Source organism: Podarcis liolepis (genome assembly GCF_965112155.1).
Source record: "Podarcis liolepis genome assembly, chromosome: 1".
Classification (NCBI taxonomy): Eukaryota; Metazoa; Chordata; class Lepidosauria; order Squamata; family Lacertidae; genus Podarcis; species Podarcis liolepis.
The window spans coordinates 115109764-115121016 of record NC_139554.1 but is presented as its reverse complement, the minus strand read 5'-3'; the positions used below and the strand labels follow the sequence as shown (position 1 = coordinate 115121016).

The 11253-nt window shown below is 48.3% G+C and overlaps 1 protein-coding gene and 1 long non-coding RNA gene across 2 annotated transcripts; one reads left to right on the top strand and one right to left on the bottom strand.

Moving 5' to 3' along the window:
• The first annotated feature begins 2125 nt into the window (after positions 1-2125).
• On the top strand, positions 2126-5040 carry HOXD8 (homeobox D8). The gene is made up of 2 exons (XM_083470409.1): positions 2126-3025; positions 4151-5040. Exons 1-2 carry the CDS (start codon positions 2428-2430, stop codon positions 4450-4452), a joined length of 900 nt encoding a protein of 299 aa, XP_083326535.1. The 5' UTR covers positions 2126-2427; the 3' UTR covers positions 4453-5040.
• A 4172-nt stretch (positions 5041-9212) lies between these two features.
• Positions 9213-11206, bottom strand: LOC310691187. The gene is made up of 2 exons (XR_014518373.1): positions 11029-11206; positions 9213-10162 (listed from the first exon to the last, which is right to left on the bottom strand). It is a non-coding gene; the product is annotated as an uncharacterized lncRNA (long non-coding RNA).
• Between the last annotated feature and the right edge of the window lie 47 nt (positions 11207-11253).

Here is an 11253-nt window from a genome sequence, read left to right as displayed (position 1 = left end):
GGCATTTATTTTGTGAGATAAAGAAGTGCGTGGTTAATAATAATAATAATAATAATAATAATAATAATAATAATAGCCTCCGCCCCGCCCCTTTCGCCCTTCCTCAAATGATGAGGGCAAACCCTACTGCATCTCGGAATCTGTCCACACGATTGCATTCCACACGGGGCTACCTCTGTTCAGCCGCTTTGGTTGTAACTACAGGGAAAATGCCCCGAAAAGAAAGGTCGTATGTATTCGAATTCCTGCCTCCGATCTAACAGGCTGAACCACCCCCGTCCCTTTCACCAGACTCCTCGGTCCACCCCAAGCATCAGGGGAAAACAGGAAAGTCCCATGCGCCCTTCTCGTTTGGCTACCCAAAACCAAGAAAAGAGGAGCCAGCCTTGGCCAAAATTTCGGCCCTCCAGCTCTGGAAAGGAAGGCGCTTAAATGCGGGCAGCGGCCTGTACTGTCCAGGGAGCTGGGCAAAGGCTACTGCGCGATCCTGCTGCTGTCCTCCTCCTCCTCCTCAGCCTCTTCCCTCTCTGCGTCCCTTCCACTTCGGAAAACATTCATTTATTTGGGATTCCGGCCCAGCCAGCTATGCTAGCGCTCGCGGGTACTGCTCCCCATACTCGCTCACTCACTCACTGCCATCCACCCGCCACTCTCCCTCGCTCGGCTTGGCTTGGCTTGGCTAATGACGTCCACCAAGGGTGAAATGATGGAAAGCATATTCATGGACATGACTTCCATTAAGTATCAATTAATCCGGGATCTGCAGCCAGGCGCGCAGTGCGTCAAGGGTAAATGGGCACCGCGTTTGAAATCAGCCTGCTGGCCTGAGCTCGCTTCCCGCAGCCTCAATTATTTTACTTATATTTACTTATTTACTTGCTTATCTAATGGAAATCCACATTCCATTGAGATCAATGGCAAAACACCCATTGATTTCGCCTAGTTTTGCTACCCCACATCTCCGCCGTTTGCCTGGGCCTCCCCCTGCCCTTGCCCCCTCCAGCCTTTGATGGTTTATGACCTTCTGGGCCTGGACTTTACCAATACCATTGGATTTGAGCGCAGGAAGGACACCCACTCCTCCAATGCCGGTGGATAATGGGTTTATGGGGGTGAGGAAGCGGCACCACTGCCTAAAAGCCATGCCCTTTGACCCCGGAAGTGGAAGCTCTGATCCCCTATCACCCTTGGTGTGTGTGTGGAAGTTGGGTCAAGACTCTGTACACGTCCAGAGACACGTGTCCTCCTTTATGATGTTTTCATGTCTCAGGGCTCTAAGGATCTAATGATGGCTTATGCGACACCCCTCCTCCCCCAGCCAAGGAGAGAAATAACTATAGTACTTTTAGAAGACATCTGAAGACAGCCCTGCATAGGGAAGTTGTTCAATGTTCAACGTTTTATTATGTTTTTATATAATGTATGGTGGAAGCCTCCCAGAGTAGCAGTCAGATGGGCAGGGTAAAATAAAATAAAATAATATAAAATATAAAATAAAATAAAATAAAATAAAATAAAATAAAATAAAATAAAATAAAATAAAATAAAATAAAATAAAATAAAATAAAATAAAATGATGTCCCTATTCTCATCGGATAAATGTTGGAGGGTATGCTTCAAGGCTTGGCCTAGAAATAGTCTCATTTTAAAAATAAAAATAAAAGGAGAACTTACAGCAGGGGTTGTCACCAAGCCAGCCAAATCCCCTCTTCTCCCTCCCCTCCACCCCAAGCTGGACTCAGCTAGGCCTCTCCATCCAACAGCCCAGTGCTTGCGCTTTATCTCACCCTGATCTCTCCTACTTTCTTTCTGCTTGGTGAGTTTTCGAGAAAATATGCATACGGCTGCGGGTGTGGAGGCTGAAGCCGGTGGGGGTGGGGAGAGAAAGGAAAGGAGGAAGGAAGAAAGGAAGGAAGGAAGAAAAAGAAAGAAAGAAAAAGAGGCCGCTTGCCTGAAGAGCCGGTGGGGCAAGCTTCGGCTGCATGGATGGCTGCATGGGGCTGCTGCGCTGTTATTTATTTATTTCCCGGGGCTCGTTTTCTGCCTCCGGGAGGTGAGTGTAAACCGAAGCCAACAGGCTCTCCTGCCTTGCCCTGAACTCCGGCCCATGTGAGTGTGTGGCTGCGGCGGCGGCGGCGGAGCTCCCTGTGTGTGCCTAATAGGAAATAGTAAAAGCAGTGAGGCAGGTCAGTCAGTCGGGCAGCGATTAGATCCCAGCTCCGGACCTCACCAGCGCTGCCGTCCGCAGTGGTGGCAGGGGCGGCGGCGGCGGGCCGGCTGAGTAAAGTAGGAGTAAGGAAGGAGTAGCGAGGCAGTGGTTCGTGGGCTTCGGCTGGCCCAGCTGCTGCTGCTGCTGCTGCTCCTCCTTCTCTTGCAGCTGCTGGTGGTGGCGCCTCCGCTCGCCGCCCCCCCTGCCGCCGCCCTCCGATGAGCTCCTACTTCGTCAATCCGCTCTACTCCAAGTACAAAGCGGCGGCGGCGGCGGCGGCAGCTGCGGCGGCAGGAGCTGCAGGAGGAGGAGGGGGCGAGCAGCCCATCAATCCCGCTTACTACGACTGTCACTTTGCGCCCGCCGCGGCCGCGGCCGCCCTGCTCTACGGGAACAGCGCGGCTGCAGCGGCCGCCGCCGCCGCCTCGGGCTTCTCCCCTCCGCAGCCCCCACCTGGGCCTGTCTCGGGCGGCAGCGGCCCGGAATACTACCACCATCACCAGCAGCACCACGGGCACCACGGGCACCTAGCCGGAGGAAGCCCCTCAGCCTACCACCACCACCACCACCAGCCGCCGCCGCCGCCTCCTCTGGCCCCGCAGGGCCCCTGCGCCGGCCTGCCTTGTCCGGGAGAGCCTGCCAAGTTTTACGGATACGATAACTTACAGAGACAGCCGATTTTTACGACACACCAAGAGGCCGAGCTGGTCCAGTATCCTGACTGTAAATCGTCCAGTGCTAATATTGGCGAGGACCCAGAGCACTTAAATCAGGGCGCGTCTCCTTCTCCAATGTTCCCCTGGATGAGACCACAAGGTTGGACGCGAGCGAAACCCCCGCTTACCTTTGCCTTTGGCGCCGCGGCAACCCAGTCGCTGCCTCCTTCCTTTCTTCTCTTTCTTCTCTTTCTTACTTTCCTCTCCTGCCTTGGTCACAGCGGCCTCATTTTCCCTCTGTGCGTCTCAAGCCTTTCCTCTCCAAAACAAATTACAACCCAGCATCTATCCCTAAATTCAGATCCCCGCTTTTCTCTTTCTTTCTTTCTTTCTCTCTCTCTCACCTATAAAAAAAATTCCTTCCAGTAGCACCTTAAAGACCAACTAAGTTAGTTCTTGGTATGAGCTGTCGTGTGCATGCACACTTCTTCAGATACGTGTGTATCTGAAGAAGTGTGCATGCACACGAAAGCTCATACCAAGAACTAACTTAGTTGGTCTTTAAGGTGCTACTGGAAGGAATTTTTTTTATTTTGACTATGGCAGACCAACACGGCTACCTATCTGTAACTCTCTCTCACCTATAATTGACATGCAATTATTGCGGCGCTGTTATAACTTCCAGCTTCCAGCACACTTTCCACGATTCCCTCCACCCCCTTCGATAATCAGCCCCACCACGGACTGGAAGCCGTTAAGCCACAAATGTTATGAATCGTGGGATGAAACAAACAAACAAATAATTCGACCAGTCTTTAGAAGTAGTCTCCTTTCAGGGAGGTGCTGCTGTGGCGCGTTAAGCGCAAGCGAGGCAAACAACCCTAGACCAGATAACTCGGAGTACTTTGATTTAAAGGGGATTCCTCAACCTCCTCCCTGGAGAGGAAGCCCTGTTGAGTGCAGTGGGATTTATTTCTGGATAAACGTGCCTGCGCTAAATTTGTTCGCTGGAATACAGCTGGATCGAATAGACTTGCCTCAGCCTCTGGTCATGCAGTAGAAAGTACATCCCACGGAGTTAGATGACATTTATTCCCTAGGGCGTCACGAAGACCCCCGTGGGACTTATTTCCCAGTAAACCAGTTTAGGATGTTCTCCAAATCTCTAAGCACGCGTCGTGTGCGCGCGCGGGGGGGGGGGGAGTCCTACTTGTTTTCAGTTTATTTGTGGGGTTTCGTTTCGTTTTAAAGAAACGCTGTGCTTTTTTTGTTTCGTCTCAAATAGCAGCTCCTGGTAGGCGGAGAGGGAGACAGACCTACAGCCGCTTCCAGACTCTCGAGCTGGAGAAGGAGTTCCTTTTTAACCCCTACCTGACCAGGAAAAGAAGAATCGAGGTCTCCCATGCCCTCGGACTCACGGAGAGGCAGGTCAAGATCTGGTTTCAGAACAGGAGGATGAAGTGGAAAAAGGAGAACAACAAAGACAAATTCCCGGCCGGCAGGCAGGAGGGGAAGGAAGGAGAGGAGGCCAAGACAGAAGCCCAGGAGGACCTTCTAGAAGAAGGAGCAGAAGGCCCGACGAATTGAAGGTTCTCCTTGGCCAAAGACAATGCCTGGGAGAGCGGGCGCGCGAGGGCACCAGCGGCCTCTCCTCCCGGCCTTCACGGGTCTTACTCAGGCACCTTTTTCACAAGGGCCCGACCTTGTCAGTCTGTTTGTTTTTTAAAGCTACCTTATGATGTTTCTGTACTTAGGTGAGAGTTTTATTTTATTTGTTACTGCACCGGGGCGCCCTAAGCCGAGTCCCAGCTGACTGCTGCTGCTGCATCTTTCTCCATTTCGCCCCTCACGTGGAATTTGATACCGAAAACTATATAGCAATTTTCTACGCGTCCCCTCCTCGGTCTTTGTCTTCCTTTCTTCCTCTCCTCTCCTGTCCCCAAGCACAGAAAAGCCAAAACCCAACCCAAATGCTCGAATCAAGCAAGTGCACTTGTAATCTCAAAACTTTCCTTCCAACTTATTTCTTGTAAAGTAAATTAATTTAGACATTATAATGATTATTTTTTTGCGGGGGTGTGGGAAAGGGGAAAGAAGAAGGAGATATTTTAATGGCACATTGATACTGAATGATCGGTAATTGATCGAAATAAAACAAAGGTGATTCCACTGTAATATCCATGGTCAGGTTTCTTCCTACGTTCCTGTTGTTGGCTGGTTGGTTTGTTTTTAATAAAAACGACAACAACCACCTCTCTGTGGAGCCCAAAAGTGCAGCGGGACTTAGAAAACGTAGGTCAAATTACTCCAAGCAAACTTTCGCGGTTTTGCTGAGAGAATAGCCCAACCGTCCAACAGCTATGAGGCCGAGGCGTTCAAGGATACAGCGTTCGCTGTTGTCTGCATTGACTGCACGAAGGTTTTTCCTTCGGCGCTCAGCGGGCAGGATTTGGGTACAGCTCTAACGGGCAGCTTCATTACGCATTTGCTGCTGCATTCCCCGAGTTGCATTAGCCTTATGATAGCTACTGAAAAATGAAAAGTATTCGAGCGTTTAGTTATCTGCTATAGGAGGCTGATTCGGTTCTCTGTGGAAAACGCCTGCCCTGTACACATGAAGTGGAGCCCTATTGTTTTCAGCGCACTTACTTCCACAGACGTGTGTGTTTCGGTTTTCAACCGGGTTTCTTTCAAGGAAGCATGTTTTAGGCTTGACCCTTGGAAGTGGTTGCATTGCCAAGTACAGGAAAATCCTTCCAGTAGCACCTTAAAGACCAACTAAGTTAGTTCTTGGTATGAGCTTTCGTGTGCATGCACACTTCTTCAGATACACACAAGCCCATACCAAGAACTAACTTAGTTGGTCTTTAAGGTGCTACTGGAAGGATTTTTAAAATTATTATTATTTTGACTATGGCAGACCAACACGGCTACCTATCTGTAACAAGTACAGGAAGAAGAAGAAGGCCGGATCAGGTCGTTCAGGCAACAATCCTAGACTTGGAAGTAAACCCCACTCAATCCAACGGGGCTTACTTCTGAGTAGACATGCCTAGGATTGTACCAAAAGGCACATGATGTTTCTATCCCGAATATGGCACGGTCCCAATCCAGTTTAAAATTAATCGTAAATAAATTCAATACGAAGCAATGGAGCAATGTTGGTCTCAGTGAGATGCTTAAGGGGGCAACCAGCTTTCTCTGCGCTGGGTCCCAGAGGCTGCAGTCCTATGGACACTTGCGAGGAAGCTGCAGTGAGCACAGTGTGACACCCATCAAAGCAAGGAGGTTTAAAATTAATGGAAAGCCTTAGCCTGGTGTTGCAGAAAACTTCCCCACCCATCCCCGTCATAAGGGAGTAGTCTACCATATTACTAGATAAACAGCACGAGATGCCTCTTTCCATTTCTTCATGCCTTGCTTGATGTAAGCTGCTCAGGCCGCTGCTGAAGAAAGCATGGCGGGCTAGCTATGTCATTCGTGCAACATCCCTGCGTATGTCTAGTCTGGGTTGGAAGTAAAGCGGAAGTTTGATTAGTAGCATTATTTTGTCAATTGACCATCTAAAACTTTAAGGATTTCCCAGAGGTGCCTGTGCTATATTTATAAAAAAACTTGCCGTTCTTACTACTAACACTATGGCTGAATTATTATTATTATTATTATTTAAATCGTTTGTACAGCAGTGACTGTCTTCGTGTTCTTCCCACCATTTGGAGAGGTGCAATTCCTCATCCTCATCTTGGTCAGACTTTAGCTGTTGCGATAATTAGTGTTTACAGGAGTAATAAAAATCACCCTGAGCAGTAGGCTTTCACATGCTGTCTGTGCCATACAGCACTATAAGGCAGGAGGTCCGTGTTATCCCCACAGTAAAAAGGAGATGAGACTGAGAGGTGTTAGTGGCTGCGACGGGATTGGAACGAGGTCTGAGTTAACGGTAGGGATGGGATTCAGCCCTGCGCCGCTCCAGAAGCCAACTCTGAAATAGCTGCAGATGGATATAACTTGCGAGAGGGGGACACACACACACCGCTATTTGGGTTCATTAGTTCATAGAATCCCAAGATATAACGGGCCTATGCATTGTTAATGCCTATAATCCCAGGATGAAGATCAGAGTGCTTAAGCACTATAAATAAGGCACCTGTGCAAGAGTGCTTAATTCAGATTGTGGTCCGCGTGTGCAGTACACTTGCGATCAGGACTCCATTGATTCCAGTGGGGTCCAGGCGTGCCAGCGTTCTATGGATTTTGTCCAATGTCTGTGGTAGGTTTGTTGTTGTAGGTGTTATTCAGCAGAAAACGGGCAATTTAAGACTATCAAAGCATGGAAGTCCTGCAGATGACTGAAAACACTTCATGGAGCGATAGCAAAACAACAAAAAACTGTCCCAGGTTCTGAATAACGCGTGAGATTCCCACTGGCTTGCACATATTTTTTTTTTACACATTAACTTTATTAGCTTTATTTTCGACATTTTCTCCCCAGTAAAAAAAATAAAAAAATAACACACACACCGCTTAGTTGGTGAGAAAACTGAGGGGTGTGTGTGTGTGTGATTTTATTTCTCGGCTTTTGGGTGATCCTGCCTGCCCTTAATGCTATCAAATCCCATTCACTTCAACGGGATTTATTAAGGACTTGCACACGGGCGCTGGCTTGAATCAGGTAATCATATCTCCACATAAAAGTGCAAGGAAACCACCAGAATTCTCCTCACAATTTCAAAGAGGTGGCTTCTCAATCTTAAATCATGCAGATAATTAAAAGGTAGAGCCTTCTCGCGCAAGAAACCTCAAATTGTCTGTCGCTGGAAATAACGGCCTTCAAATGGTGTGGGGAGCCCTCCCCGCGCAGCCCCCAGAAACCACACACAGAGGCCTAAGAGGAATTGTGTATGAAGTGGCCCATATATGCAGAAGAAGCCACAATTCATCAAAAATTAGTGGAGGATAAGAATTCGACTTCAGCTAATTCAGCTAAGCGCAGTTCTGTTGCTTTTCTACGGGACCAAATCCTTTTCGATGGGTGACTGTAGGCAGAAACCCGGAAAGACCCCAAATGGCAGGAAATCAGCAACCTCTTGGTAGCTCATTTCATATGTAACATGTAGAACAACAGAGTTCTCAAAACTGAGAGGCATTATATTTGCATCAATCCTCCATCACCGTTTGGTACCCTGTCCACCAGTTCATCGAGCCTTTTTCTCGCTGCAAGGAGTGTTAACTCGGGCCACTTTTATCAGCCAAAATTAGGTTGCTGTAAGTCCTAAGGGCTTCTCCGTGTGTGTGTGTGTGTGTGCGCGAGAGAGAGAGAGAGAGAGAGAGAGACCAGTAGGACTGAAATGTGTTGAAGTCCTGTGTCTGAATCTCTCCCATTGTTCTTATTATCAGTCTTGGAGACAGTCAATAGTTTCTTGTTTGCCCATATCAAAGCCCCTGAAACAAATTCACTTTAAATCTTTAAAGAGGGGGTGAAGTGGAATAAGGCGAAATGAGTGAACAGATACCAGGTCAAAGTCTGCTCTCATCTAACCAGAATCCGGAGGATTTAGCCTTAACTAGAAGATTCCTCTATAGACATACACACACCTACATACGTACACAAGGAGGGTGAGAGAGAAAGGGTCTTGTTCATTTTGTTTTGCTTGCTTTGTGCATGTGTGTGTTACCATTCGCTCTGGTCTAATAATTTCCTTAGTATATATGTACATTTCAGCAGTTATGTTAGCTGTGAAATCAGCTAGCTAAGAAGAAAGCAGAATATACTTTCAGCGCCTATATTTTTCGAGGCTCTTCTCGAATTGAGAAAATAGCCCCTCCCCGCCGGAAACGCCTTCCTTGGCCACCGCATTCCTCTACAAGCACCATAGTGGGCTGGGAACCCGTTCACGTAGAGGAACTGCGGCAAAAACTGTGAAGCAAAACAATTTGGTGCATTGATTTGCATAAATGCGGCAAAACGTCTCAGTGGTCAGCCTGGGATTGGTTATGCGGGTCTAAGACAAGCGAACTTCCAGAAACCTATATAGAAGGGATGGTGATTTTATTTTATTTTAAATGTAAATATACAAGTTAAATATTTGCAGACATTATTGGTAAAGTAGCAATACCTTTGCAACGAAGGGCAAAGCCTTAGTTCAATTGAGCCCTAGCGGAGGGAGAGTCATTTTGAGCATCTTAAACCATAAACCCTTTCAACTAGAAAAAAATATTATCCGATATTTATTCCAAAATTGGATAAAAATGTCTGAAGACAATTGATTCTGGAGGAGGGAAATCCGAATATTTGCTGCGCACATTCTCCTGAATACATTTATATATACGTGCACATTGCAAAGCAGTATGGTTTATAATGTATTTAATCAATATATTAACATCCACAATTCATCATGAATGACGAATCTAATTAATACCATCAAACATAACACTGTCCTAGAGTTTGTCGATCCTGATTATTTACGAGGAAGCGGCCATTTTGGAATTGGGTGGAAATCAAGCTTGCGGAGTCGCTATGCGGTCCTTCAAGGCGAGAAACCCACATCTTAGATATTCAAACCGGCCCCAGTGACATAGCTGACTTGGAAGCAAATCTCAAGTGAGTCTGAACCTGTCAGGCCGCCCGGAAAGTCGCTTTCCAATAGAAGGCGCTTAAACCCTAATCCCACGTAAATGGCCATAAATTGGATGAATTCGCCAGTTATTAAAGCCGGCCTTTGGGTTACGGAGGGAAGCAACAAAATTCAAGTGAACAGAGTTTGGATCCCACACTACAGACAGCGGCAAATTTCCCCACCACTTCTAGCCTATCTCCAGCGGAAGAAAGTGAACCGCACTGAACATCCAAATAATGCAATTTGTACACACATTTGCTCAGCTGTAAGTGCGCAACTGAGTCCAAGGGGGCCTTAAGTGAGTACCCTTAAGTGTGCAGTCAGTCAGTCCCAATTGCTGCATGAAAGAAAACGGAACCAGAATAAACGTCCCTGTAGCGTGTGTGGACAAAATGCTGGGTGTATTTATGTCGGTTGAGATTTAAAGTTCAAGAAGGGGAGGCCGTTTTAATCACTGGAGGCATGCTTTGTCTCCCTCGTCCACCCTTCCTTCCACGTCTCGAATTCTTTTGCCATTGCAGATCCGGTAGAACGCCTGGTTACTCCTCCAGAGCGCAGAACTCCCAGCGCGTTCTAGAACGTTACAAATCAATGGATCGGCAGCCAAGGGAGGCTTTGTTGTCTCTCGTCAACGTTCCATCCGCAGCCAGGGCCGGAAAAGCTTCTGGAGAGGCTTTTTCCTGCAACAAGGAAGAGACGCTCATTAATTCGCACAAGCGGGTGGTTTTTATTTGCTACTCCAAACGGAGCTTTCAGGAGCTCCGGAACGTGACGAGCCTTTGGAGTAAAGTAGATTCGAGATTTGCAGGAGCAGAGTTTCATTGGGATGTTCCCCATTCCCAACCCCTTCAGCCTTCCCCGCGCAGGGCAAGGAGGGTCGGAGTGAGGCAGTGCAATTCTAAAGCCCAGCGGCCTAGACATAATAGACCTAGCAAAAGGGCCCTTCGCCTGCTGGACTTTCTCCCGCCCCCGCAGCAAATGGACTTTTACGCGCTGTTGCCTTGCTCACAGGCAAGTGGTAGGGTGTGGGTTCAGGCCCCTATGTTTGGGCTAAACGCTTCCGAATCGAATCAGGGCCTCTACTCGGCAGCGTTTGGCCTCCGGGGTAAGGGGGCTGAGGACTGGGCTGCGTCAATCAATCATTCAGAAGATTCCCACCGATCTGCTGCTCCCTGAGACGGGCCAAGGCAACAGAAAGGTGGTGGTGAGCTTTGGTAGCGCGTAAAGACAAACAGCAGAGAGAGAAGGCAGAAAGAAATGAACCCAGGAAAACAAAACCCACTGCTTGTAGCAGCCTGGGTTGGGGGAAAAAATCCGCAAGGAATTGCAGTAAATTCCTTTTTGTTTGAAGAGAATTTACAACTCGTAATAGACCTTTTATGACCTATTTGGGCACGTCATTGGCTGCGCCTGGTCATGTGCGAGCGCTGATGGCTTTCACGGCCTCCCCCCTCCTTTTCCCTTCCTGATTTCCCCGGCAAATCCCCCCCCCCGCGCTTTTCTTGCATTCTGTCTTTCCCACAGCCTCAACCCTTCTTTTTCTAACCTTTGTCTCCGATAAGGTGCATTGCGCTCGCTATGATGTTTGAGTACCGATCCAGTCCGGTCCAAGGGTTTTAAAAACAACACGCGCTCGCGCACATACACACGCGCGCGCACACACGCAAACGCCCACCCTCCTCCGCTGCTACCCTGCCAGTTTCCAGTCCTAGCAGAGACGCGGAGTGCGGTGAAGGGTTAGGGTGGGCGGGGAGGGACTGGGAGGGGGGGC

Bases quoted from the DNA above. Each gene is read 5' to 3' on its own strand.
- HOXD8 (XM_083470409.1), top strand. From the start codon at position 2,428: ATGAGCTCCTACTTCGTCAATCCGCTCTACTCCAAGTACAAAGCGGCG. The intron at 3,026-4,150 runs GTTGGACGCGAG...CGTCTCAAATAG, and splicing joins CCCCTGGATGAGACCACAAG to CAGCTCCTGGTAGGCGGAGA.